The sequence below is a fragment of the Aethalodelphis obliquidens genome, unplaced genomic scaffold, assembly GCF_003676395.1.
Source record: "Aethalodelphis obliquidens isolate GAN/ISIS:26980383/991018 unplaced genomic scaffold, ASM367639v1 scaffold9, whole genome shotgun sequence".
NCBI classification, from domain to species: Eukaryota; Metazoa; Chordata; class Mammalia; order Artiodactyla; family Delphinidae; genus Aethalodelphis; species Aethalodelphis obliquidens.
In genome coordinates this window covers 10063835-10087696 of record NW_020837953.1, presented here as the reverse complement: position 1 = coordinate 10087696, position 23862 = coordinate 10063835, and the positions used below count along the sequence as shown (strand labels likewise).

At 36.9% G+C, this 23862-nt stretch overlaps 1 protein-coding gene across 4 annotated transcripts in view; it reads left to right on the top strand.

The window, feature by feature from the left end:
• The window catches only part of OSBPL9 (oxysterol binding protein like 9), a 168396-nt gene that overhangs the window by 40304 nt on the left and 104230 nt on the right, over nucleotides 1-23862 (top strand). For all 4 annotated transcript variants that reach the window (XM_027108570.1, XM_027108572.1, XM_027108571.1 and 1 more), the window contains exon 3: nucleotides 17229-17307. In XM_027108570.1, the coding sequence (XP_026964371.1) occupies nucleotides 17229-17307 (79 nt within the window). The remainder of the gene's footprint in view (nucleotides 1-17228; nucleotides 17308-23862) is intronic.

Sequence of the window (23862 nt, the reverse complement as noted above, 5' to 3'; positions counted from 1 at the left end):
AATTTTTAGGCCAGAGTCCCTTATTAATGTAGATGTCAAAATCTTGAGCAAAATACAGTAAACCATACCCAGTAATGTGTAAGCAAAAAGTATTATGACCAAACAGAGTTTATTCTAGCAATACTATGATGCTAATTTTATAATTAAGATAATTTACCATAGTAATAGACTAAAAAGGAAAATTACATAACCATCTGAATAAATGCAGAAAAAGCAGTGAATAAAATGAAACATGCATTCAAGATCAAACAAGTTAGGAATAGAAGAGAACATTCTTAACCTGATAAGGAGTATTTTCTAAAATGCTCCAGTGTTCTTAATACTGAAATAGTAGAAGCATTCTCTTTAGAATCAGTAGCAAGACAGAGGTGCCTGCTTTTGCTGTTTCTTTTTTTTTAAACTGAAGTATAGTTGATTCACAATATTATGTTAGTTTTAGGTACACACCATAGTGATTCAGTATTTTTTCAGATTATATTCCATTGTAGGTTATTTCAAGATAATGACTGTAATTCCCTATGCTAAACATTATATCCTTGTTGCTTATCTATTTTATACATAGTACTTTGTATCTGTTAATCCCATACTCCTAATTTGTCCTTCCTCCCTTCTCCCCTTTGATAACCACAAGTTTGTTTTCTATATCTGTCTGTTTTACATATACATTTATTTGTAATATTTTTTAGATTCTACATATAAGTAATATCATACAGTATTTGTCTTTCTCTGTTTGCCTTATTTCACTATGCATAATCTCTGGGTCCGTCCACGTTGCTGCAGATGGCAGTAGTTCGTTATTTTTTATGACTGAGTAATATTCCATTGCATATATATGTGTGCGTGTATATATACATACATATGTATGTATATACATAAACATATACCACATCTTCTTAATCCAGTTGCCTGTTGACAGACACTTGAGTTGCTTCCATGTCTTGGCTATTGTAGATAGTGCTGCTGTGAACATTGGGGTGCATGTATCTTTTTGAATTAGTATTTGTTTTTTTCTGGATATATACCTGGGAGTGGAATTGCTGGATTGCATGGTAGTTCTATTTTTAGTTTTCTAAGGAACCTCCATACTGTTTTCCATAGTGGCTGCACCAATTTCCATTCCCACTAACAGTGTACAGTGGTTCCTTTTTCTCCACATCCTCTCCAACTTTTGTTATTTGTAGACTTTTTTGATGTGAGGAGTGAGGTGATATCTCATTGTGGTTTAGATTTGCATTTCTCTAATAATTAGCAATGTTAAGCATCTTTTCATGTGCCTGTTAGCCATCTGTATGTCTACTTTGGAAAAAAGTCTGTTCAAGTCATCTTTGATTGAGTTGTTTTTTTGTTACTGAGTTATATGAGCTGTTTGTATATTTTGGATATTAACCCCTTGTTGGTCACATGAGTTGCAAATACTTTCTCCCATTCCATAGGTTGTCTTTTTGTTTTGTTGGTGGTTTCCTTTGCTGTGCAAAAGCTTTTAAGTTTAATTAGGTCCCATTTGTTTGTTTTGCTTTTATTTATTTATTTTTGCCTTGGGAGACTGGTCTGAGAAAATATTACTACGATTTATGTTAAAGAATGTTCAGCCTATGTTCTCTTCTAGGAGTTGTATGGTTTGTGATCTTGCAGTGAGGTCTTTAAACCATTTTGAGTTTTTTTTTTGTATATGCTGTTAGGGAATGTTATAATCTCATTGTTTTACATGTGACTGCTTGGTTGTCCAGTTTTCCCAGCACCACTTGTTGAAGAGATTGTCTTTTCTCCATTGTATATTCATGCATCCTTTGTCATAGATTAATTGACCATAGGTGTGTGGGTTTATTTCTGGTCTCTCTATTCTGTTCCATTGATCAATGAGTCTGTTTTTGTGCTAGTACCATGCTTTTTTGATTACTGTAGCTATATAATATGGTCTGAAGTGTGGAAGGTTTATACCTCCAGCTTTTTTCTTTTCTCTCAAGATTGCTTTGGCAATTCAGGCTCTTTTGTGGTTCATGTGAATTTTAGGGTTATTTGTTTTAGTTCTGTTAAAAATGCCATGAGGATTTTGATAGGGATTGCTGCTTCTCTAAATATTGTACTCTGGAGGTCCTAAGGAATGCTATAAGAGAAGATACAAAAGATATAAGGTTTGGAAAGAAGAATCAAAATTAGTACTTGCAGAAAATGTTTCTGTAACTGTGCTAGGGGCCCTGGCAAACATATAACACAAGAATAAGAAACAAAAGAATTTGAAGAAAAAGGATTGGAAGTGAAGAATAAACATTATTGATGTTTGCAAATGATATGATTGTCTACATTAAAAAAATCCACAAGAATCTAAATAAATACTATTTAAATGTCTCACCTTCAGCAAAGCTGTGTGGTGTGGCCAAATAAATAAAAATTTTAAAAAATTAAAAAAGAATTCTATTTAAATAGTAACAAGAACTCTAAGTCACCTAAGAATATATTTTATAAGATAAATACATTCCTTTGATGGATAAAAAATGTAAACATCATTGAAAGACTACAGGAAAATCTGAAAATAGATAAAGCTATCTCATCTTCTTGCTTATTAGACTCAATATCATGTGTATGTTTATTTCTCCTAAATTAATCTATAAACACATGTAATCCCAGTCAAAAATCTCAGTTAGGCTTAAAAAAGAAGTTGACAAGATGATTCTAAAAGTCATTTAAAATGGTAAAGGGGCAAGAAAATTTTCAAGAATAAGGAGTCGGGGGACTTGCCATTCCATATGTTAAGACTTTTTAAATGAAACTATTGTAAATTAAAATAAGTATGATATTATTAGTATAAGGGGAAGGAAATAGATCAGTGGCATAGAAGAGAAAGCTCAGAAACAGAACCACACATCAATGAGCATTTAGTATATGACAGCATTGCAAACCAGACACTATCACTCAGTAAATGAAGCTGGATCAATTGGCTGCCCATATGGAAAAAAATAAAATTATTCCCTACCTCATGCTATGCACACAAAAAAATTCCAGAGGTATTAAAGGTAAAAATGAAAATTTATACTTATAAGAGTTTATAGAAGAATGTCCTTATAGTATCAGAATAGAGGAGGATGTCTTAAAACACAAACTATGATAGGAAAGATTGGCAGATTTAACAACATTCAAATTTTAAAACCTTTCAACAGCAACAAAAGACACCATAATCAAAGAGAAAGACAACCATTGGGCAGGAGAGAAAATATTTACAATGCATATAGTTGACAAAGGATTAATATCCAGAATATATAAAGAATTCCTACAAATCAAATAGACAAAAAGAAAATCCAAAGAACACATACAAATCAGTAGAAAAGAAAAAAGAATGCCCCAAAAGAAAATGTACAAAGGATACACTCAATTCATATAAGAGGAAATAAGAATGGCAATAAATATAACTTCATTCTAATTCTCAGTTATTATCAGAGACTCTAAATTAAAAGTTCAGTAAGAGAGTATTTTCATCAGTTTGCCAAGGATTTTTAAAGTCTGATTTTATCTAGTGTTGGCCAGTGATTGGGGATATAGGAACTCTCACACAGTGCTGATGGGAACATTAATTGGTACAACTGCTTAGGAGAGCAGTTTTGTAGTCTTCAGTAAGGTTGAAGGTACAACTGATTCTACATAAAAATGGAACTCTCTTCCATTTCAGAGGGTTTGCTTGACATTTTCTTGCAGAAGTGTTGCCAGGAGACATATACAGTGATGATTATTGCTGCATTATTGGAATAGGAAAAATAAAAAATAACCTAAATGTTCTACACAGTGGAATTGAGACATTGTGGTATACTTATATAATAAATACTATATAGCAGATAAAATGTACATACATATTCTCAACATGGATAGTATATGTGTGTATATGTATGTATATACATATGTATACACACATACATATTCTTGACATGAAAAGTACATATATATTTATTTACTCAACATGAACAAACCTCAAAATAATATTGAGTGAAAAAAGGAAAGCAAATTATTCACCACTCTATTAGTCACCAGAAAATTCAATAAATACTTGTTGAAACAATGAATGATGCTGAAGTGGGGGCATGCAGCAGTGTCTTTGGTGAGCAGGCTGGACCTTAAGCTTTCCTGCTTCCCTCTATATTGTTGACTCTTCTCTCTCCCCTCTAAACTATGTGCTCTTGCAGGGCAGAGATATATCTTATTCCTATATATATCCCCTGGCTGTTATTGCTCCTGGCCCAGAATAGGTATTTAATAAGTATGTTGAAGTAATTAGTGAATATTGCTTATTATACCTATGCCCTGTTAAGAACGGCCTTTGGATCAGGAGTTGCAAGACCTGAATTCTCCTGTCTTTTAGTTGTAGGACCTTGGGCAATTTTTTTTACTTCTCTGAGTCTCAGTTTTCTAATTTCTAAAGAAAAGTAATACCTGTTCTGCCTAAATGTGTTATATGAAAGTAAGATCATATACCATAAGGTCATATAATGTAAGAATGTAAGAATGTTATATGAATGTAAGACTACTAATATTTCAGCAGTGAGGGAAAGTATGTGGTTGTAGAGTTGCAGTGGGAGTAGCTGTGCTGTGTATTCTTAGCACTGTCAACGTTCCTTTTAGGAGCTGTGTGAGCAATCTGTGTCCCAGAGGAGTCATCATTCCTTTTTTATTATCTTTGGAGCCAGTTTACCAGTTTACTTTTTTCTTCTTACAAAGGGAGATTGGCCCTAAAATAGCCAGCGTTCTGTTTTTTCCCAAGGCATGAGAGCAAACCTATCTTTCTGTCTTTGGTACCACAACTATGATTCATGTCTGAAGTATGTTTGTGTGTATATAAGAAAGGAAAAAAGGTAAAGTCAGGAAACTCAACTGATTTCATGACTCCATCTTCTATTACTTTCTGGAACCTGGATAGTGTGACCTGGAGCAGCAGGCACCTTGGTGAGCCCAAGTACTGGCAGAACCTGAAATGTTGATCATCTGAAACCTTCAGAAGAAAAATCATGGAAAGTCATTGAGTGATATATATGTTTATTATGTTGGCACAATGGGTCATAAAAGCAGGGACAAAGTAAAAACTTTGGTATATTGATGGGTTAGCATAACAAAGAACTTTGGTTAATGATAGAGTATTATTCCATATATGGATTAGCAAAGGGAGTTTGCTTTACCAAATGTAAAAGATAAATAGTATAAACCCAGATAAGGGGAGAGGAAGGATGTTTGGTGGAAGAGAGCTTGGGGCAATTGGTAAACCTCAAGCTGCCCAACTATAGAATTTCATGAGAGACGAGAGGTAGGCATGGAGCAAATCACTGAGGGCCTTTGGGCTAGGCCATGATAGAGTGACCATATCCCCTATAGCAGGACACTCCTGAGAATAAAGGGGGTTCTATTCATTATTATGCTAAGATAACAGGAATAATCTGGAACTGTTGCAGGTAAACCAGGTTATACAGTCACATTATTTGAAGGTAAAGAACAACCACTGATATGATTACATATCCTATGAGGAGTGGGAGGTTAAAATAAATTTTAGGCGGGAGACTTGGACAAGTCTGAATAATAATCTTGACTGGAAGGCACTGAGAGAGGTGGGCCATTTGCTAGCTGAGGTTGTATAATTGAGAAGGATTGTTGGTGTTGTTTTTGTTGTTGTTAGAGAGTGTAAAGTCTTGGCACGTGTAAATGAAGTTGGGAAAGAGCCAATAGAGAGGGAGAGGAGTTGAAAATTGGTACAGTAAGAGATCTGAGGAAAGGTAATAGGCACCTTTTCTATTATGACAAGTGGAAAGGAAGCAAGAGTGGGTATAGATGCAGGCGAGTCTTTAGGTGGGAGGGCATAGCAGGTTTAGAGTTCCTACCTGATGACTGCTTATGCTGTTGAGGGTTCAAGGAAGGTAGAGAAGATTTTAAATAGCTACAGCGGACAGTGAAAGAGAGACCAATAGCAAGACAAGGATGCCCCCCACTACCCCTGTATTCAACATTGCCAGCCACTCTAGGGTCAGTCTTACACCAGGCAGTCCTAGCCAATGAATAAAGCAAGAAAAATAAATATAAGGTATAAGGATTGGAGTAGAAGAAATAAAACTGTTATTATTCATAGCAGCTTTAATTAAGCATACAGGAAATCCAAAAGAATCTGTAGATACTATTAGAATTGATAAATGAATTTAGCAAGGGTACTGGATACAAGGTCACTATACAAAAATAAATTGTATTTCAATATATCAGCAACTAGTAATTAAAAATGATTTTTAAAGAATAGAGAACATTTACCATAGCATCAAACATTAATTACTTAGAAATAAATATTAAGAATAGGGGGGACAAGACATTTACTCAGAAAACTATAAACACTGAAGTTAAAAAAGACCTAAATAAGTGGCAATCCCAGTTTGTTCCCAGTCAGTCCAGTCAGTATCCTAATAAGTGTGTGTGTGTGTGTTTGTGTATGTGTGTGTGTGTGTGTGTGTGTGTGTATGTAACTTGTTCCACTGCTGACTCTAAAATTTACAAAGGGCCAAGAACACCGACTTTGTTAAAAATTTATTTATTTTTCTTATTAGTCATCCATTTTATACACATCAGTGTATACATGTCAATCCCAATCTCCCATTCATCACACCCCCACCCCCACCCCTTGCCTCTATCCCCCCTTGGTGTCCATACGTATTTATCTACTTCTGTGTCTCAATTTCTGCTCTGCAAAACGGTTCATCTGTACCATTTTCTAGGTTCCACATTAATGCGTTAATATACGATATTTGTTTTTCTCTTTCTGACTTACTTCACTCTGTACGACAGTCTCTAGATGCATCCACGTCTCTACAAATGACCCAATTTCTTTCCTTTTTATGGCTGAGTAATATTCCATTGTATATATGTACCATGTCTTCTTTATCCATTCATCTGTTGATGGGCATCTAGGTTGCTTCCATGACCTGGCTATTGTAAATAGTGCTGCAATGAACATTGGGTGCATGTGTCTTTTTGAATTATGGTTTTCTCTGGGTATATGCCCAGTAGTGGGGTTGTTGGATCATATGGTAATTCTATTTTTAGTTTTTTAAGGAACCTCCATACTGTTCTCCATAGTGGCTGTATCAATTTACATTCCCACCAACAGTGCAAGACGGTGCCCTTTTCTCCACACCCTCTCCAGCATTTGTTGTTTGTAGATTTTCTGATGATGCCCATTCTAACTAGTGTGAGGTGATACCTCATTGTAGTTTTGATTTGCATTTCTCTAATAATTAGTGATGTTGAGCAGCTTTTCATGTGCTTCTTGGCCATCTGTATGTCTCCTTTGGAGAAATGTCTATTTAGGTCTTCTGCCCATTTTTGGATTGGATTGTTTGTTTCTTTAATATTGAGCTGCATGAGCTGTTTATATATTTTGGAGATTGATCTTTTGTCCGATGATTCATTTGCAAATATTTTCTCCCATTCTGAGGGTTGTCTTTTCGTCTTGTTTATGGTTTCCTTTGCTGTGCAAAAGCTTTTAAGTTTCATTAGGTCCCATTTGTTCATTTTTGTTTTTATTTCCATTACTCTAGGAGGTGGATCAAAAAAGATCTTGCTGTGATTTATGTCAAAGAGTGTTCTTCCTATGTTTTCCTCTAAGAGTTTTATAGTGTCTGGTCTTACAATTAGGTCTCGAATCCATTTTGAGTTTATATTTGTGTATGGTGTTAGGGAGTGTTCTAATTTCATTCTTTTACATGTAGCTGTCCAGCTTTCCCAGCACCACTTATTGAAGAGACTGTCTTTTCTCCATTGTATATCCTTGCCTTCTTTGTCATAGATTAGTGGACCATAGGGGCATGGGTTTATCTCTGGACTTTCTATCATGTTCCATTGATATATGTTTCTGTTTTTGTGCCAGTACCATATTGTCTTGATTACTGTAGCTTTGTAGTATAGTCTGAAGTCAGGGAGTCTGATTCCTCCAGCTCCACTTTTTTCTTTCAGGACTGCTTTGGCTATTCGGGGTCTTTTGTGTCTCCATACAAATTTTACGATTTTTTGTTCTAGTTCTGTAAAAAATGCCATTGGTAATTTGAAAGGGATTGCATTGAATCGGTGGATTGCTTTGGGTATTATACTCATTTTCAAAATATTGATTCTTCCAATCCAGGAACATGGTATATCTCTCCATCTGTTGGTATCATCTATAATTTCTTTCATCAGTGTCTTATAGTTTTCTGCATACAGGTCTTTTGCCTCCCTAGGTAGGTTTATTCCTAGGTATTTTATTCTTTTTGTTGCAGTGGTAAATGGGAGTGTTTCCTTAATTTCTCTTTCAGATTTTTCCTCATTAGTGTATAGGAATGCAAGAGATTTCTGTGCATTAATTTTGTATCCTGCCACTTTACCAAATTCATTGAATAGTTCTAGTCGTTTTCTGGTGGCATCTTTAGGATTCTCTATGTATAGTATCATGTCCTCTGCAAACAGTGACAGTTTTACTTCTTCTTTTCCAATTTGTATTCCTTGTATTTCTTTTTCTTCTCTGATTGCTGTGGCTAGGACTTCCAAAACTATGAGGAATAATAGTGGTGAGAGTGGACATCCTTGTCTCGTCCCTGATCTTGGAGGAAATGCTTTCAGTTTTTCACCATTGAGAATGATGTTTGCTGTGGGTTTGTCGTATATGGCATTTATTATGTTGAAGTAGGTTCCCTCTATGCCCACTTTTTACAGAGTTTTTATCGTAAATGGGTGTTGAATTTTGTGAAAAGCTTTTTCTGCATCTATTGAGATGATCATACAGTTTTTATTTTTCTATTTGTTGATATAGTGTAGCACATTGATTGATTTGCATATATTGAAGAATCCTTGCATCTCTGGGATAAATCCCACTTGATCATGGTGTATGATCCATTTAATGTGTTGTTGGATTCTGTTTGCTAGTATTTTGTTTAGGATTTTTGCATCTATATTCATCAGTGATATTGGTCTGTAATTTTCTTTTTTTGTAGTATCTTTTGTAGTATCTTGTCTGGTTTTGGTATCAGGGTGATGGTGGCCTCATAGAATGAGTTTGGGAGTGTTCCTTCCTCTGCAGTTTTTTGGAAGTGTTTGAGAAGGATGGGTGTTAGCGCTTCTCTAAATGTTTGATAGAAGTCAACTGTGAAGCCATCTGGTCCTGGACTTTTGTTTGTTGGAAGATTTTTAATCACAGTTTCAATTTCATTACTTGTAATTGGTCTGTTCATATTTTCTATTTCTTCCTGGTTCAGTCTTGGAAGGTTATACCTTTCTAAGAATTTGTCCATTTCTTCCAGGCTGTCCATTTTATTGGCATAAAGTTGCTTGTAGTAGTCTCTTAGGATGCTTTGTATTTCTGTGGTGTCTGTTGTAACTTCTTTTTCATTTCTAATTTTATTGAGTCCTCTCCCTCTTTTTCTTGATGAGTCTGGCTATTGGTTTATCAATTTTGTTTATCTTCTCAAGGAACCAGCTTTTAGTTTTATTGACCTTTGCTTTTGTTTTCTTTGTTTCTATTTCATTTATTTCTGCTCTGATCTCTGATTTCTTTCCTTCTGCTAACTTTGGGTTTTGTTGGTTCTTCTTTCTCTAGTTCCTTCAGGTGTAAGGTTAGATTGTTTATTTGAGATTTTTCTTGTTTCTTGCTGTAGGCTTGTATAGATATAAACTTCCCTCTTAGAACTGCTTTTGCTGCATCCCATAGGTTTTGGATCGTTGTGTTTTCATTGTCATTTGTTTGTCGGTATTTTTTGATTTCCTCTTTGATTTCTTCAGTGATCTCTTGTTTATTAAGTAATGTATTGTTTATCCTCCATGTGTTTCTGTTTTTTACGTTTTGTTCCCCGTAGTTAATTTCTAATCTCATAGCGTCATGGTCAGAAAAGATGCTTGATATGATTTCAATTTTCTTAAATTTTCTGAGGCTTAATTTGTGACCCAGGATGTGATCTATCCTGGAGAATGTTCCTTGTGCACTTGAGAAGAAAGTGTAATCTGCTGTTTCTGGATGGAATGTCCTATAAATATCAATTAAATCTATCATCTATTGTGTCATTTAAAGCTTGCTTACTAATAAAGTTTCCTTTTAATTTTCTGTTTGGATGCTCTGTCCATTGGTATAAGTGAGGTGTTGAAATCCCCCACTATTATTGTGTTACTGTTGATTTCCTCTTTTAGAGCTGTTAGCAGTTGCCTTATGTATTGAGGTGCTCCTATGTTGGGTACATAAATATTTATAATTGTTATATCTTCTTCCTGGATTGATTTGTTGAGCATTACATAGTGTCCTTCCTTGTCTCTTGTAACATTCTTTATTTTAAAGTCTATTTTATCTGATATGAGTATTGCTACTCCAGTTTTCTTTTGATTTCCATTTGCATGGAATATCTTTTTCCATCCCCTCACTTTCAGTCTGTATGTGTCCCTAGGTCTGAAGTGGGTCTCTTGTAGATAATATATATATGGGTCTTGTTTTTGTATCCATTCAGCAAGCCTGTGTCTTTCGGTTGGAGCATTTAATCCATTCACGTTTAAGGTAATTATCAATATGTATGTTCCTATGACCATTTTCTTAATTGTTTTGGGTTTGTTTTTGTAGGTCCTTTTCTTCTCTTGTGTTTCCCACTTAGAGAAGTTCCTTTAGCACTTGTTATAGAGCTGGTTTGGTGGTGCTGAATTCTCTTAGCTTTTGCTTGTCTGTAAAGCTTTTGATTTCTCCATCAAATCTGAATGAGATCCTTGCTGGGTAGAGTAATCTTTGTTGTAAGTTCTTCCCTTTCATCACTTTAAGTATATCATGCCACTCCCTTCTGGCTTGTAGAGTTTCTTCTGAGAAATCAGCTCTTAACCTTATGGGAGTTCCCTTGTATGTTATTTGTCATTTTTCCCTTGCTGCTTTCAATAATTTTTCTTTGTCTTTAATTTTTGCCAATTTAATTACTATGTGTCTTGGTGTGTTTCTCCTTGGGTTTATCCTGTGTGGGACTCGCTGTGCTTCCTGGACTTGCATGGCTATTTCTTTACCCATGTTAGGGAAGTTTTCGACTATAATCTCTTCAAATATTTTCTCGGGTCCTTTCTCTCTCTCTTCTCCTTCTGGGACCCCTATAATGCGATTGTTGGTGCATATAATGTTGTCCCAGAGGTCTCTCAGACTGTCATTTCTTTTTGTTCTTTTTTCTTTATTCTGTTCTGTAGCAGTGAATTCCACCATTCTGTCTTCCAGGTCACTTTCCATTCTTCTGCCTCAGTTATTCTGCTGTTGATTCCTTCTAGTGTATTTTTCATTTCAGTTATTGTATTGTTCATCTCGTTTGTTTTTTAATTCTTCTAGGTCTTTGTTAAACTTTTTTTGCATCTTCTCAATCTTTGCCTCCATGCTTTTTCCGAGGTTCTGGATCATCTTCACTATCATTATTCTCAATTCTTTTCCTGGAAGATTGCCTATCTCCATTTCATTTAGTTGTTTTTCTGTGGTTTTATCTTGTTCCTTCATCTGGTACATAGCCCTCTGCCTTTTCATCTTGTCTATGTTTCTGTGAATGTGGTTTTTGTTCCACAGGCTGCAGGATTGTAGTTCTTCTGCTTCTGCTCCAGGAATACCCACTTTTGACCCCTGTCTTCTCAGTCAACAAAGAGACCCCAGTAGAGATTGCAACTTTTTCTCACCTGCCATTCTAGGGAGAACTGGCTATGACCATGGTGTTGATGTTGATTTATAATTTAGAAAGGCCAAGAGAAAAATGTTGGAGGACTTACTACACCTGATACCCAAATGTAAAGGTTTCTAGAAGATAACATAGGAGAATATTTTCATGGTCTTGGGATTGGGAAAGAATTCTTAAAGAAGATACAGAAAACACAATCATAAGGTGTAAAACCAATACATTTTACTATATTAAAGTTAACTCTTCATGAACAGACATAATTATGAGAGTACAAAGGCTGGCAACAGGGTGGGAGAAGATTTGTGCCTAATTCATAGCCAGTGAAGAGTTCATGTCTAGGATATATAAAAAACTCCTACAGATAATTAGAAAATAGTAGTCCAGTCTATTCAATAGGCAAGAAACTTGAACTGTTTCTCTTCAAGAAAAGAATAAGAGGATAGTCACATGGTCACAAATATGAAAAGATACTGAACTTCATTAGTTATCAGGGAAATAAAATTGGGACCACTATAAGTTACTAGCACTCACCTGTCAGAATGACTAAAGTAAAAAAGTGTTAGTGAAGGTGCGGAACAGTTGAAACTTTCATACACCTTTGGTTGGAGTATAATTGACACAGCTACTTTTGAGAACTGTTTGACAGTGTCTATTAAACTTAGCACGTGTGGCTTCTCTGGTGGCGCAGTGGTTGAGAGTCCGCCTGCCGATGCAGGGAACACAGGTTCATGCCCCGGTCCGGGAAGATCCCACATGCCGTGAAGCGGCTGGGCACGTGAGCCATGGCCGCTGAGCCTGCGCGTCCAGAGCCTGTGCTCCGCAACGGGAGAGGCCACAACACTGAGAGGCCCACGTACCGCAAAAAAAAAAAATTAGCATGTGCATGCCATATGACCTAACAAATTCACTCCTAGACTGTGTCTAATAGAAATATAAGCATATATATAACAAAAGATGAATACGAATGTCATAGCAGCATGATTCTAATAACCTAAAACTGGACATAACATAAATGTCCATCTGCAGTGAAACTGATAAATTGTGGATATTCATACAAACGAATACTACATATAGCAATAAAAATGAACAAACCATTGCTATATGCAACATCTTTGATGAATTTCACAAACATTATGTTGAGTGAAAGAAGTCAGACACAGAAGAAAATATGTTGTATGAGTCCATTTGTATGAAGTTCAGAGACAGACAAAACTAATTTTAATGTTAGAAGTAGAGATACTATTTACCTTTGGGATGGAGGACAAGGCTAATGATTAGGACAGGGTACAAGGAGAGCGTTTCTTCATTGAGCTTGTACGGTTATGATTTGTGTATGTTACCTTTCCATATAAAGTTGTTTTCAAATGATGTATGTAAAATGCTTATCACAGTGGCTGGCTCATTACTGCCAGTTCAATAACTGGCAGTGTTAACTTTTTACTATGGTTTAGTTCTCTGTGATGACAAGGTCTAGGGCAATGGTGTCTAGTAGAATTTACTGCAGTCATTAAAATGTTCTGTTTCTGCACTGTGTAGTTCCATAGTCTCTATCCACATGTAACTATTGAGTATTTGAAATATGACTGAGGAATTTATTTAAAATTTTAGTTAATTATAATAAAAATTTAAATACCCACATGTGACTAATGGCTGTCATGTTGGGTATGATATGATATCCAGGTCTAGGGAATTGCCGTGAGAATGAGTGAATGAAGGAGAATGGTAATGAAGTTTATTTGAGTTGAATAAATCAAGAAACTGAGAGGCCAGAGTGTCAGGTGAATTGTGCCTCTGTACATTGAAGAATGCTTAGGGTAATGGCAAGACTGGATTGGAGTGTGAGGTTGTAAGATAGGTTCCAAAGTCTTCAAAGAAGCTTTTGGATAGAGGAGGGGAAAAATATAATGGACCAGGAAAGAATACTTTTCCATATAGGTTGTCAAAGATACTTAGGTAGAAATGTTTCTGAAGCACAGCTTAGGTAATAAAGAGTCATTGAAGGAGAGAATTTTAAGAAGGAAGTGGTCAGGGGCAGCAGCAATGCTTCAGAGTGATGTTGTATGACAAAACTCTCGAGTAGTAAAGTGGTCATTGAAGACCTGTGAGAGTGAAGCTTGGTGCAGAGGTGGGGAAGGAAGCAATTGCTGGGAGTAGATGAAAGGTTAAGGTGTGGGCAATTTTCAGTAAGTTCCTCTGTGAAAGCAATAAGAAAGGAGGTGGTAGCTAGGGGGAGATGTGGGGGTTTGCTTTTGTTTAACAAGTGGTGGGGGATTGAACTTGAGGAAGGACGTGAAAAAGTGAAATTTCTTGGTGTTTTCTTTCAGTGTATGGAAGAAATGTTGAGGCTGAGTACATATAGGATCTCTGTGAGGTGAGGAGGAAGTGGCTAGGTGATGACAGTGGAAAGGTTGGTTGGGCCAGATTTTGAACAATCTTGAATGGCATTATGAAGAAATGTTGACTTTATCTAATAGTTCATGGAGAACCAAGGAAAGTTTTAAGTATCTGGGTCTCCTGTAAGAGTCTGTGCTTTATAAATATTACTCTGGCAATAGCAAGGACTGTGGACTAAAGGTAGCCAGACTTAGACAGATTGCTTCATCAAGCAAGAAGTGATGAAACCCTGAAATAGGGCCGTAGCAATTCATAGGGTGGAGGAGAGTTGGCGAATTTGAGATTATAGTTCAGAAGTGGAATGAGCACAACTTGTGGTGATGGAATAAAGGAGAACAAGTATTAGAACCGAGAGGTTTCTATCTGAATTGACTAGGTCTAAACTGGTGAATTTACGTTAAGGGACCAAAAAGAAAGAACCCGAGTTTGGAATTGTGGTGAATTATATAACAGTTTTGTTGAGATATAATTCACATACCATACAATTCACCCATTTAAAGTATGCAATTCAATGTTTTTAGTGTATTCACAGAGTTGTGCAACCATCACTACAATCGATTTTAGAATTTTTTCATCACCCTGTAAAGAAACTCATACCCATTAGCAGTCATTCCTCATTCTACCCCACCTCCTTCTCCAGCCCCTCAGCCCTAGGCAACCACTAACCTACTCTTGGTCTGTATAAATTTGCCTATTTTGAGCATTTCATGTAAATGGAATCATACAGCATGTGGTCCTTTCTGACTAGCTTCTTTTATTTAGCATGTTTTCAAAGTTCATCCATGTAGAGATCACTTTTTGCCTTATATTATGTATACTCACCTCTTTACATGTTTTATCTCCTCTACTGGAGGCATTATTGTTATATATTCCAAGGCTGTATCTGGCACATATGCTGTATTTAGTTATGACTCAACAAATAATTGATACATCATAAGTGAGAAGGCTAACTCCATTAACCATGAAATAAAGTTAACCAGAATGAGTTGCTCCCACATGTGCTTACCCACTAAGGTGTGTCTTTATTTGCTGTCATAGAATAAGTAGGTACCATACCAATGGTCTGGTTCTGCCATTAACTCTGTATGACCTTGGGTAAGTCATTATACTCTAGCTACACTTTCCATATGTGAAAATGGGGATAAAAATCCCTTCCCAATATGATACAGAGGAATAACTAAGGTAATTCAAGTTGCTGGGATTTGGATAGAGTTGGGGTTCATCCAGACAGCCTCTGAGAAGGAATAAATACATGTTTCCCCTCCTATCTGAAAGAAGAGTGTTCTTATGAAACCTATTGTAAGGCGAAATGGGTAAAGTGAAAAAGCAATTACCTTAGGTTGCAGCTTCCTAACAGATACGCAAAATAAGTAGAGGTAAAGCCCAGATGCTCACAGACACAGTTCAAAGCTGTGGCAGCTTGATGCTGAGTGTAGTTCCTGGGGAGGGAGTTCGGCGGTTCTACTCTTGCTATTTGGCGTGAACACTGCCTCTGTAACGGCTCAGGGCAAAACAAATGCTGAATGCGAGTTTCGCTTTTCACCTGTTTCTGGAAATTTTCCAGATTTCTTTTGGTAAGTGAAAACAGGTACAGACGTACAATGGGGTTACATACCAATAAACTATTATAAATTGAAAATATCTTAAGTCAAAAATGCATTTAATACACCTAGCCTACTGAACACCATAGCTTAGGCTCACATATCTTAAACGTGCTCAGAACACTTATGTGAGCGTACAGCTGGGCAAAATCATCTCACTCAAAGCCTGTTTTATAATAAAGTGTTGAATAGCTCATGTAATTTATTGAATACTGTACTGAAAAACAGAATGGTTGATTAGGTGCAGAATGGTTGTCGGTGTATCTTGTTCCCCCTTGTGATCACGTGGCTGATGGGGAGCTGCTGCCCAGCATCATGAGAGAGTATCACCACATATTGCTAGCCCAGGAAAAGATCAAAATTCAGAGTACGGTTTCTGCTGAATGTGTATCGCTTTCACACTATCGTAAAGTTGAAAAATCATAAGTCAAACCATTGTAAGTTGGAGACTGCTTTTGTGAAAGACCTGCATTAGAATAGACAAAGTGACATAAAACGAACTTTTGGAAGGGGTGGTGGTAACCTGTAAATGTTTGGCTCTATTACCTAATCCTCCTGGGATAGGAGTAGCCTTTTTTTTCATGGGATTAGGCATCTTGGCCCCTTAAGTCCTTTCAATCCCCATTTACGAGGTCCTAGTTTTGTCTGTTGCATACTGCTTGTTTTGTCACCAACCTGGAGCATTACACCTGTGCCATGTTCTCTAGCTATTCTCTCTGGAATACTTAAGACACTTATTTCTTAAGGACACTGACCAGTAGACTCCCTATTTTGCATAGCTTCATGTTGCTTTCCTAATTCCTGTTGTCTTAATATGCTGCATATAGTTGAACACCAAAAAGAAAAAGTTTAAAACCCACTCTATCCACCTTCCTGAAACAAACAACTTATAAATGCAGGCCTACCTTACCCCCGTCCCCCCTTTTGGAGAGCTGTTCATGCTTTTATTTAGAAAACATATACTGAGTGTGTACTTGAGTGCCATGTATCAAAATGAGTAAAGTAGTCCTTGACTTCCAAGATCTTGTAGCGGTTCAGTGGGAGAAGGCAGACATAGATAATCACAGTATAATGTGGAAGTGCAGTAGCAGAGCCATGGACAGGTGGTTTTGAGAGCATACCTTGAAGAAGCCACTGGGACAGTGTTTCGAAGCAAGTGTCGCCTGGCATTTCTGAACTAACAAATATAACACAGAAGCAGCCTGATGAAGAGCACTTGTGTTCTTGGAGCCTCAGGACAACCCGGTGACTCACATTTTAGAGAGCAATCTAAAGCTCCGAAAGGATCAGTGGCTGGCTCTTAAACAGATTCTAGACTCAGCTTCTATGTTTGTCCCCTCCCCCTCCACCATATCCATGCCCCTTAAGCAAGGGTAGAAAGTACCCTTGCAGAGTACTACAGTGCCCTGCCATCCGTTCGTTTAGTTCTTCCTCCTTAAGCAAAGCTAGAGTCTCAGATTCCCCTTTTCTGTGTCTAGCCTGCATCCAGTGTCGTCGGTGCATTGAGCATTACAGGGCTGTAGCAGTAGTGAATATTGCTGATGTCATTGTTTGCCTTATTGGGATTTTGCTCTTTGTTTCACAGGGAGCTGTGATTGGTATAGACGATGAGGACGACAGCACCTTCACAATAACTGTTGATCAGAAAACCTTCCATTTCCAGGGTGAGCTGAAAGAAAAGATTCTTTCTCTTCATAGTCCCAGCTGCTTCTTTCCTTCTCTTTTGGGTTGTTTGCTGGGTGACTTGAATGGTTTTGCAACTGATCCTGCATGAACGAGTGCACAGGAACGTTCTGGATGAAGTGGTACTGCAGGTTAGGCAGGGATTTAATCGTATCTGCAGTGGATACAGATCTATTTGAAATGACTGTGGATCTGGCTGCAACTGAAAATTAAAAATTGAAACAATGAAAATCAGTGAAGGGAGAGAGTGATGGGCTGCTGCTGCTGGCTTGTGTTTGCAGAAGGTTGCTGGTCTTCTTTATCGAGGAGTGTGGCTCTGCTTCTGCATGAAAAGTCCAAAGACTGATTGTGAAGGCTGCAGTGTTTGTCCATGTAAAACTCAAAATATAAATTGAAGCTAGTAGCAGCCTTTGGCTTAAAGGTTTTGCTTTGCTTCAAGAACTACAAGTTTGCATTCATTTCATCTGCATTTCTGCGTCTTGTCTGCCAGCCATCATTTCTCTGCTGTTATCCTTTTTATAGTTCATAACACCAAATGCCATCTGCCACTGCTATGTTTCGGCATTGCATGCTATGGTTCACCGGTAGAAAGGGTAAGGTACTAGATGATCATTCTCATTTCATCTTGCTTTGAAAACTCTAAACCAGCAAATAAAAGTCAATTTTAATGATCCTATCCTAATGTACCTCTCATCTATGAGGAATGCCTGTTAGCTTTGTTACTAATGTTTTTGCTATCTTGCCTATCCAGAGTAACCTCTATTTTATGTTTAAAGCAGTCCAAGAAGCTTAAAAATTGAGAATATTTGCACTTTCTTTGAACTACAAGTGACAATGCACTGTGATAGATGCTAGGCATACCAAGATAAAGAAATAGTAAATTTATAGCTTACAAATGTTTTGGTTATGAAGTCTAACAGTGACCAGATATGTTATACAAGATGTTCCGACAGCTATTGTTCTTCTATACTAGGATAGTATATTGAAGTTATTTTATTTCATTGTCTTGTTTAAGAAATTGGCACATAGAAATGAAAGATCCAGCTTACATATAATAAAGATAAACCAGTGTACTCACTCGTGATATCTCTAATGCTTTTAGGAAAAAGCATTCTTAAAGTATTTATTATGTTTGGTCATATTCTTTACTCAGACTGCTATAAACTAATGATGTCCTCCTGAAATTTTCCACTACATTTAATTTCATAAAACATTTAAAATCTTATTATGAAAGCCCATGGCCTTTATTTTTAGGTTAAATATATACTGCTGCTTATAAATGAAAGCAGATAATGCCCACACTCTGGAACTCTTTACTTGAATGAAGTTGAATACTTTAATGTGTTTCAAGTAATAGCTGCTAGATGCAGGTGAAGGCTGCAGTATGGAATTCTCTCCTCTGCAGTTACTAAGGAGACATCTTCTTTGGACTTCCAGAAGCTGTATTGTTTGCCTGTTTAAAGGAGAGGAGACCCAGGCCCCTAGAGCAAAGGCACATCTACCTTCTCTGATTTAAATTATTTATGTTAAACTGACCTCCCCTTTAACACTTCCATATTTATGTGGCTTGCTTATAAAACAACCAATTCCTTTAATGAATCATTTAAATGACAAGGATAAATGAAGTGTTATGTGTATTTTTTAAATGGATACTTTTCTACTATAATAGTTATGGGAGTCTCAGGCAACATGAGATTATCTGGCTTATGTGTGTGTAATTATCTGGCTTATTATGTGTGTGGAATCAACTGTATTGAGCTGTAATTAACATACAATAAAATGTACACTCTATAAAGTTCAATGAATATTGACATTTACTTACTCATATAACTGCTACCATAATGAAGATGTAGAACATTTCTATCACCCAAAAGATTCTTTTATTCTTTCAGTCAGTCTCCACTCCCAGCCTCTGGCTCCAGACAACTGCTGATCTATCATTAAAGATTAGATTTTTTTTTTTTTGGAGAGTTTCACATAAATGGAATCATACAGTATGTATTCTTTTGTCTGGCTTTATTTTAGCTCAGTATAATGTTTTTAATATTTGTCCATCTTGTTGCATATATTGGTAGTTCCTTTTATATTGCTAAGTAGTAGTCTGTTGTTAGATATTATATTTTTTTGAAGGTTGAACTGTAGCATGTGAGAGGAAGACAGTAGTATAGGATGACACCATATTTTTGTCTTGAGCAACAAGAATGGAGTTGCCATTAACTGAGGTGGGGAAGATTGCAGGAGGAACTAGTTTGGGAGTGGCAGGTGGGCATCAGGAACTTAGCCTTGGACATACTTATAATCAAGTTCTAGATGCCTATCAGACATCCAAATGGAGATGTCAAGTAGGCAGTTGAAGTGTGGAATTCAGGAGAAAAGTCCAGGCTGAAGAAATAAATTTGGGAGTCATTGGCATATAGGTGGTTTTTAAAGCCATGAGAATTTGGGAATAAGTGTAGAGAGAAAAGAGAAGAGGTCCAAGTAATGAACTCTGAAGCACTCCAACATTTATTTGGAAGACACAGAGATGAGGTGGAACTAGCAAAAGGGATCGAAAAGAAGCAACCAAAAAGGAGGAGGAAAACCAAGTCAATGTGGTACCCAGGAAGTCAAGATAGAAAGTGTTTCTAGGAGGTGAGAGGCATCAGCAACTGTGTCAAATGCTCCTGATCAAGAAAGTTGAGGGCTAAGAAATGATCACAGAATTTAACAATTAAGAGTCTATTGGTAACCTTGAGAAGAGCAACTTAAAGATGAGAGTATAGACAGTGCTTTCAAGTTGTGCTGTAAAGGGAAGGTGAGAAATACAGTAGTAGCTGGAGGAGGGAAATGAGATAAAGATGAGATATCTTTTTTTAAAGATAAGAGCAATAATAGCATGTTTTTATGCTGTTGGTAGTGATTCAGTAGAGAGGGAAAAATTGATGATGCAAGAGAGAAAGGGGAGAATTATTGGATCAGTGTCCTTCAGAAGGCAAGACAGGATGGGGCCTAATACACAGGCGGGGCATTGCCTTTGGCTGGGAGCATGGACAGTTCATCCATAGTAACAAGAAAGAAAGTCAAATGTATGGAAATATATGTAGGCAGGCTATTACCCACCACCTTCATTTCCACTATGGTTTGAATCTCTAACTGACCTACATGTCCTGTATCCTGAAACATCATTTGTTAATAATTGAGAGGACTGGTGCCATGAAGAGAACAAACTTTCCTGAAACAACAGATAATTTTTCATTCTAATGATTCCCAGTTCTGGTAACTTGATATTTCAGAATATCTCCAGTTTTAAAGAGATGCCATAAAATGCTTTAAACAAAGTTAATTTAAATTAACTTTAGTTTTGAAAAAGAAATACTCTATTTTTTCCCCTTTAGGTAATAATTGAAATTACAATCCTAGCATGTTAGAGCTTTAAAAAGGTTTGAAAACGACAGCTTCATTCTGTCATTTTTCAGAGATTAAAAAGAAAATAGTCGCCAATTCATCTTTATAAACTGGCTCTTTCCTTTTGAGCAATAGCAAAAAATGATCACTTTTCCTATTAGTCAGCCAAAGTCTTTTGCATTTGGCTTCTTGGCTAGACATTGTGTGGAAAGCAGTTTTGGTATTAATTAGACTGGCTGTTGAGTTCAAACATTCAATGTATGTCTAGTATGTGTTACTTCCTGTGCTCAGAACTGAGGGTATACAGGTTAATAAGACATGAGCCAGGAAGTTAAGGAGCTTGTAAAGAAGTATATAATGTAGTATGAAATATGCTGTAGTAGTAGAAATATGTATAGAACACTGAAATAATGGAGAGGCAAAAGAGACAATCACTCAGTGCTGCACAGAAGAGCAGAGTTTTTCTTGTTACTGAGTAATTCTTTTTAAAATACTCAAAATTTAAAATTATACTAGTTCTAAAAGTTTTGAGTTGTTCAGAATTATATAATATAAAAATTAAAAGTCCCCTGTCACCAGGCTCTGTCTCCCACCTCTCCCTCCTTACCTCCTCTAACTGGTAGAGTTCTGAAGATTGAACAGAAATTTACCAGGCAAATGGGTTGTTGTAGCATGTACAAAGGTATGGAAATATGATGCTACCGGATATGTTCAGAGAACTACGAATGTTTGGTACCTTTAGAACAGTGGGCAGGAGATGAGGCTGTAAAGATAGTCAGAGGCCTACATCTAATATGAAAAGGTTTTAATTTTATCCTGAGTCTGTGAGGAGCCAACGAAGCAGAGTTTTAAGCAGAGAGGAGACGAGTAAGACAGGGGCTCTAGATAAATAGCCTTGATTGTTAAGGCCCTGAGTGGATTAAAGCATTGGTAATGGGGAAGGAGAAGAGGAAAATAGACTTGAGATTTTTAGGAAGTATTGATAAATCTTTAGGAACTGTTGATTGATTGGAAATGGGAGGTGAGAGAATGAGAGTAGTAAATGTGTTAGTAAGGCTTGGCTTACTCTTTTGTTTGGATGTTGTCAACGTCTGAAATAGAGAATCTAAAACAGAGGTGGTGAAGGACTTATATTTGAGGTGTCTGTGAGACTCAGGTATTGATGGTGATGCCAATTGGATCTGAGTCTGGGCTGGAGATGGAGATTAGTGTTATCAACATATTGCTGGAAGGTAGAATTAAAATTTGAAAAATTGAATGCGTCAGGGCTAGGCAGATAAGTAAATGAGTGAAGAGTAAAGCTGACTGAAGACTAGCAATTTAGAGGACTCATGCCCTATTTGAAGTGGTAGCTGCTACTTAATTCCAGACAGTTGTAGGCTTTTGGTAATGCTTGTCCAGTGTTAGATCATCCAGTTTTTCAAGAGAAGCCAGAAATCGATTTTTTTGTGCGTGAGAGTTTGAATATGTGAGTGTTAAATCTTCAGGTTTTAAAAAACAATTATGTAGACCAACAAAATGTATCTATGAGCTAGATAAAACCTCTGGATTTTCAGTCTGGGGTTAAAACTGTAATAGTTGTGGGTATGAACCTCCTGGGAAATCTGAGTGAAAAGAGAGCTGAAAAGCAAACCTTGGAGTGCACTAGGGTAGAACCATCAACGGGCTCAAAGGAATGCTCAGAGAGGTTGGGGTGAAAGCTACTAGCTTCAGCCGTATGAAAGTACGTACTGTTTTTATCAGTCAAAAGTAGTTACATATCAGCAGTTCATATGTCTCAACCTAATAAAAGACTAAATAGTCTATAGTTCATACTAATAATTAGAAAAATACCCAGTTATTTGAATTTTACCTTCAAATAAAATTAAACCTATTTAATGCTTTGATGTATATATAAATATGTATATATTTATAATATTACTGGTAGTATATTGGAATAATAGTAATAATAATAATAATAATGATAGCTACATTTATCAAATGTTTATTTTATGCCAGGCACTATTCAGAGGTTTATGTAGGTTAAGCCGTTCAGTTCTCACAACCTTATGAAGTAGGTACCATTATTGTTTTTATTTTATGGATAAGGAAACTGGGGGCCACAGACACGTGGTATATTACAGAACTGGAATTTGAACACAAACAGTTGTGCTCTAGAGCCATTCTCTTAACTGCTACAAAAGAGGTGTTGGGCTTCCCTGGTGGTGCAGTGGTTGAGAGTCTGCCTGCCAATGCAGGGGACACGGGTTCGTGCCCCGGTCCGGGAGGATCCCACATGCCGCGGAGCGGCTGGGCCCGTGAGCCATGGCCGCTGAGCCTGCGCGTCCGGAGCCTGTGCTCTGAGGCGGGAGGGGCCGCAGCGGTGAGAGGCCCGGTACCAAAAAAAAAAAAAAAAAAAAGGTGTTATAGAAGTTTATCAACTAGTTTATAATTAACTTTTATAATTTTGTCAGAAAAGGAATTAATGTAAAATATAAGGAACTTTAAATTACAGTGCAGTTTAATGCGATTAAAAAATTTTCTGGTGTTAATGTTCTACATGTTCCACTGCTTAGTAGAAATAGTAGCAATAATGGTGGTAACAACTACTATTACCACTGTCTTATAAACTAGGCACTGTGTTCAACAGGCAATGTGCATTACTTCCATAACTCCTAAACTCCACAATGAGGTAGTTATATTTCTAGTTTAAGAGTCAGAAAAACTGTTTCAGAGAAGCTAAGTGCCCAGGATTAGTAAATTGTGCCCAGGTCTGTCTAGATCCGTAGTTCTTGAAGTGTGGTCCCAGACCGGCCAGATCAGCATCACCTGGGAACTTGTTAGAAACACAGAATCTCTGGCTGAGCCCCAGACTTGCTGAATCAGAAACTCTGGGAATGAGCCCTCTCTAGTGATCTGACACACACTAAAGTTTGACAATCATTGATCTGGATCCAGTGGTATCACATTGTTATTCCACTTTACTCTCATAACCTTATACATTAGATGGAAGTATCCCCAATTTATATATGAGAGAAGTGAGACACAGAGAGACAAGGATCTTGGCCTTGATCTTAGGTCATCTTTTACTATGTCCTAACCTACACAGAAGGGGTGTCCTGCCTTACTTAAGTAAACCTGGTATGTGAAAAAATCTAAATTTTTTAAAGATG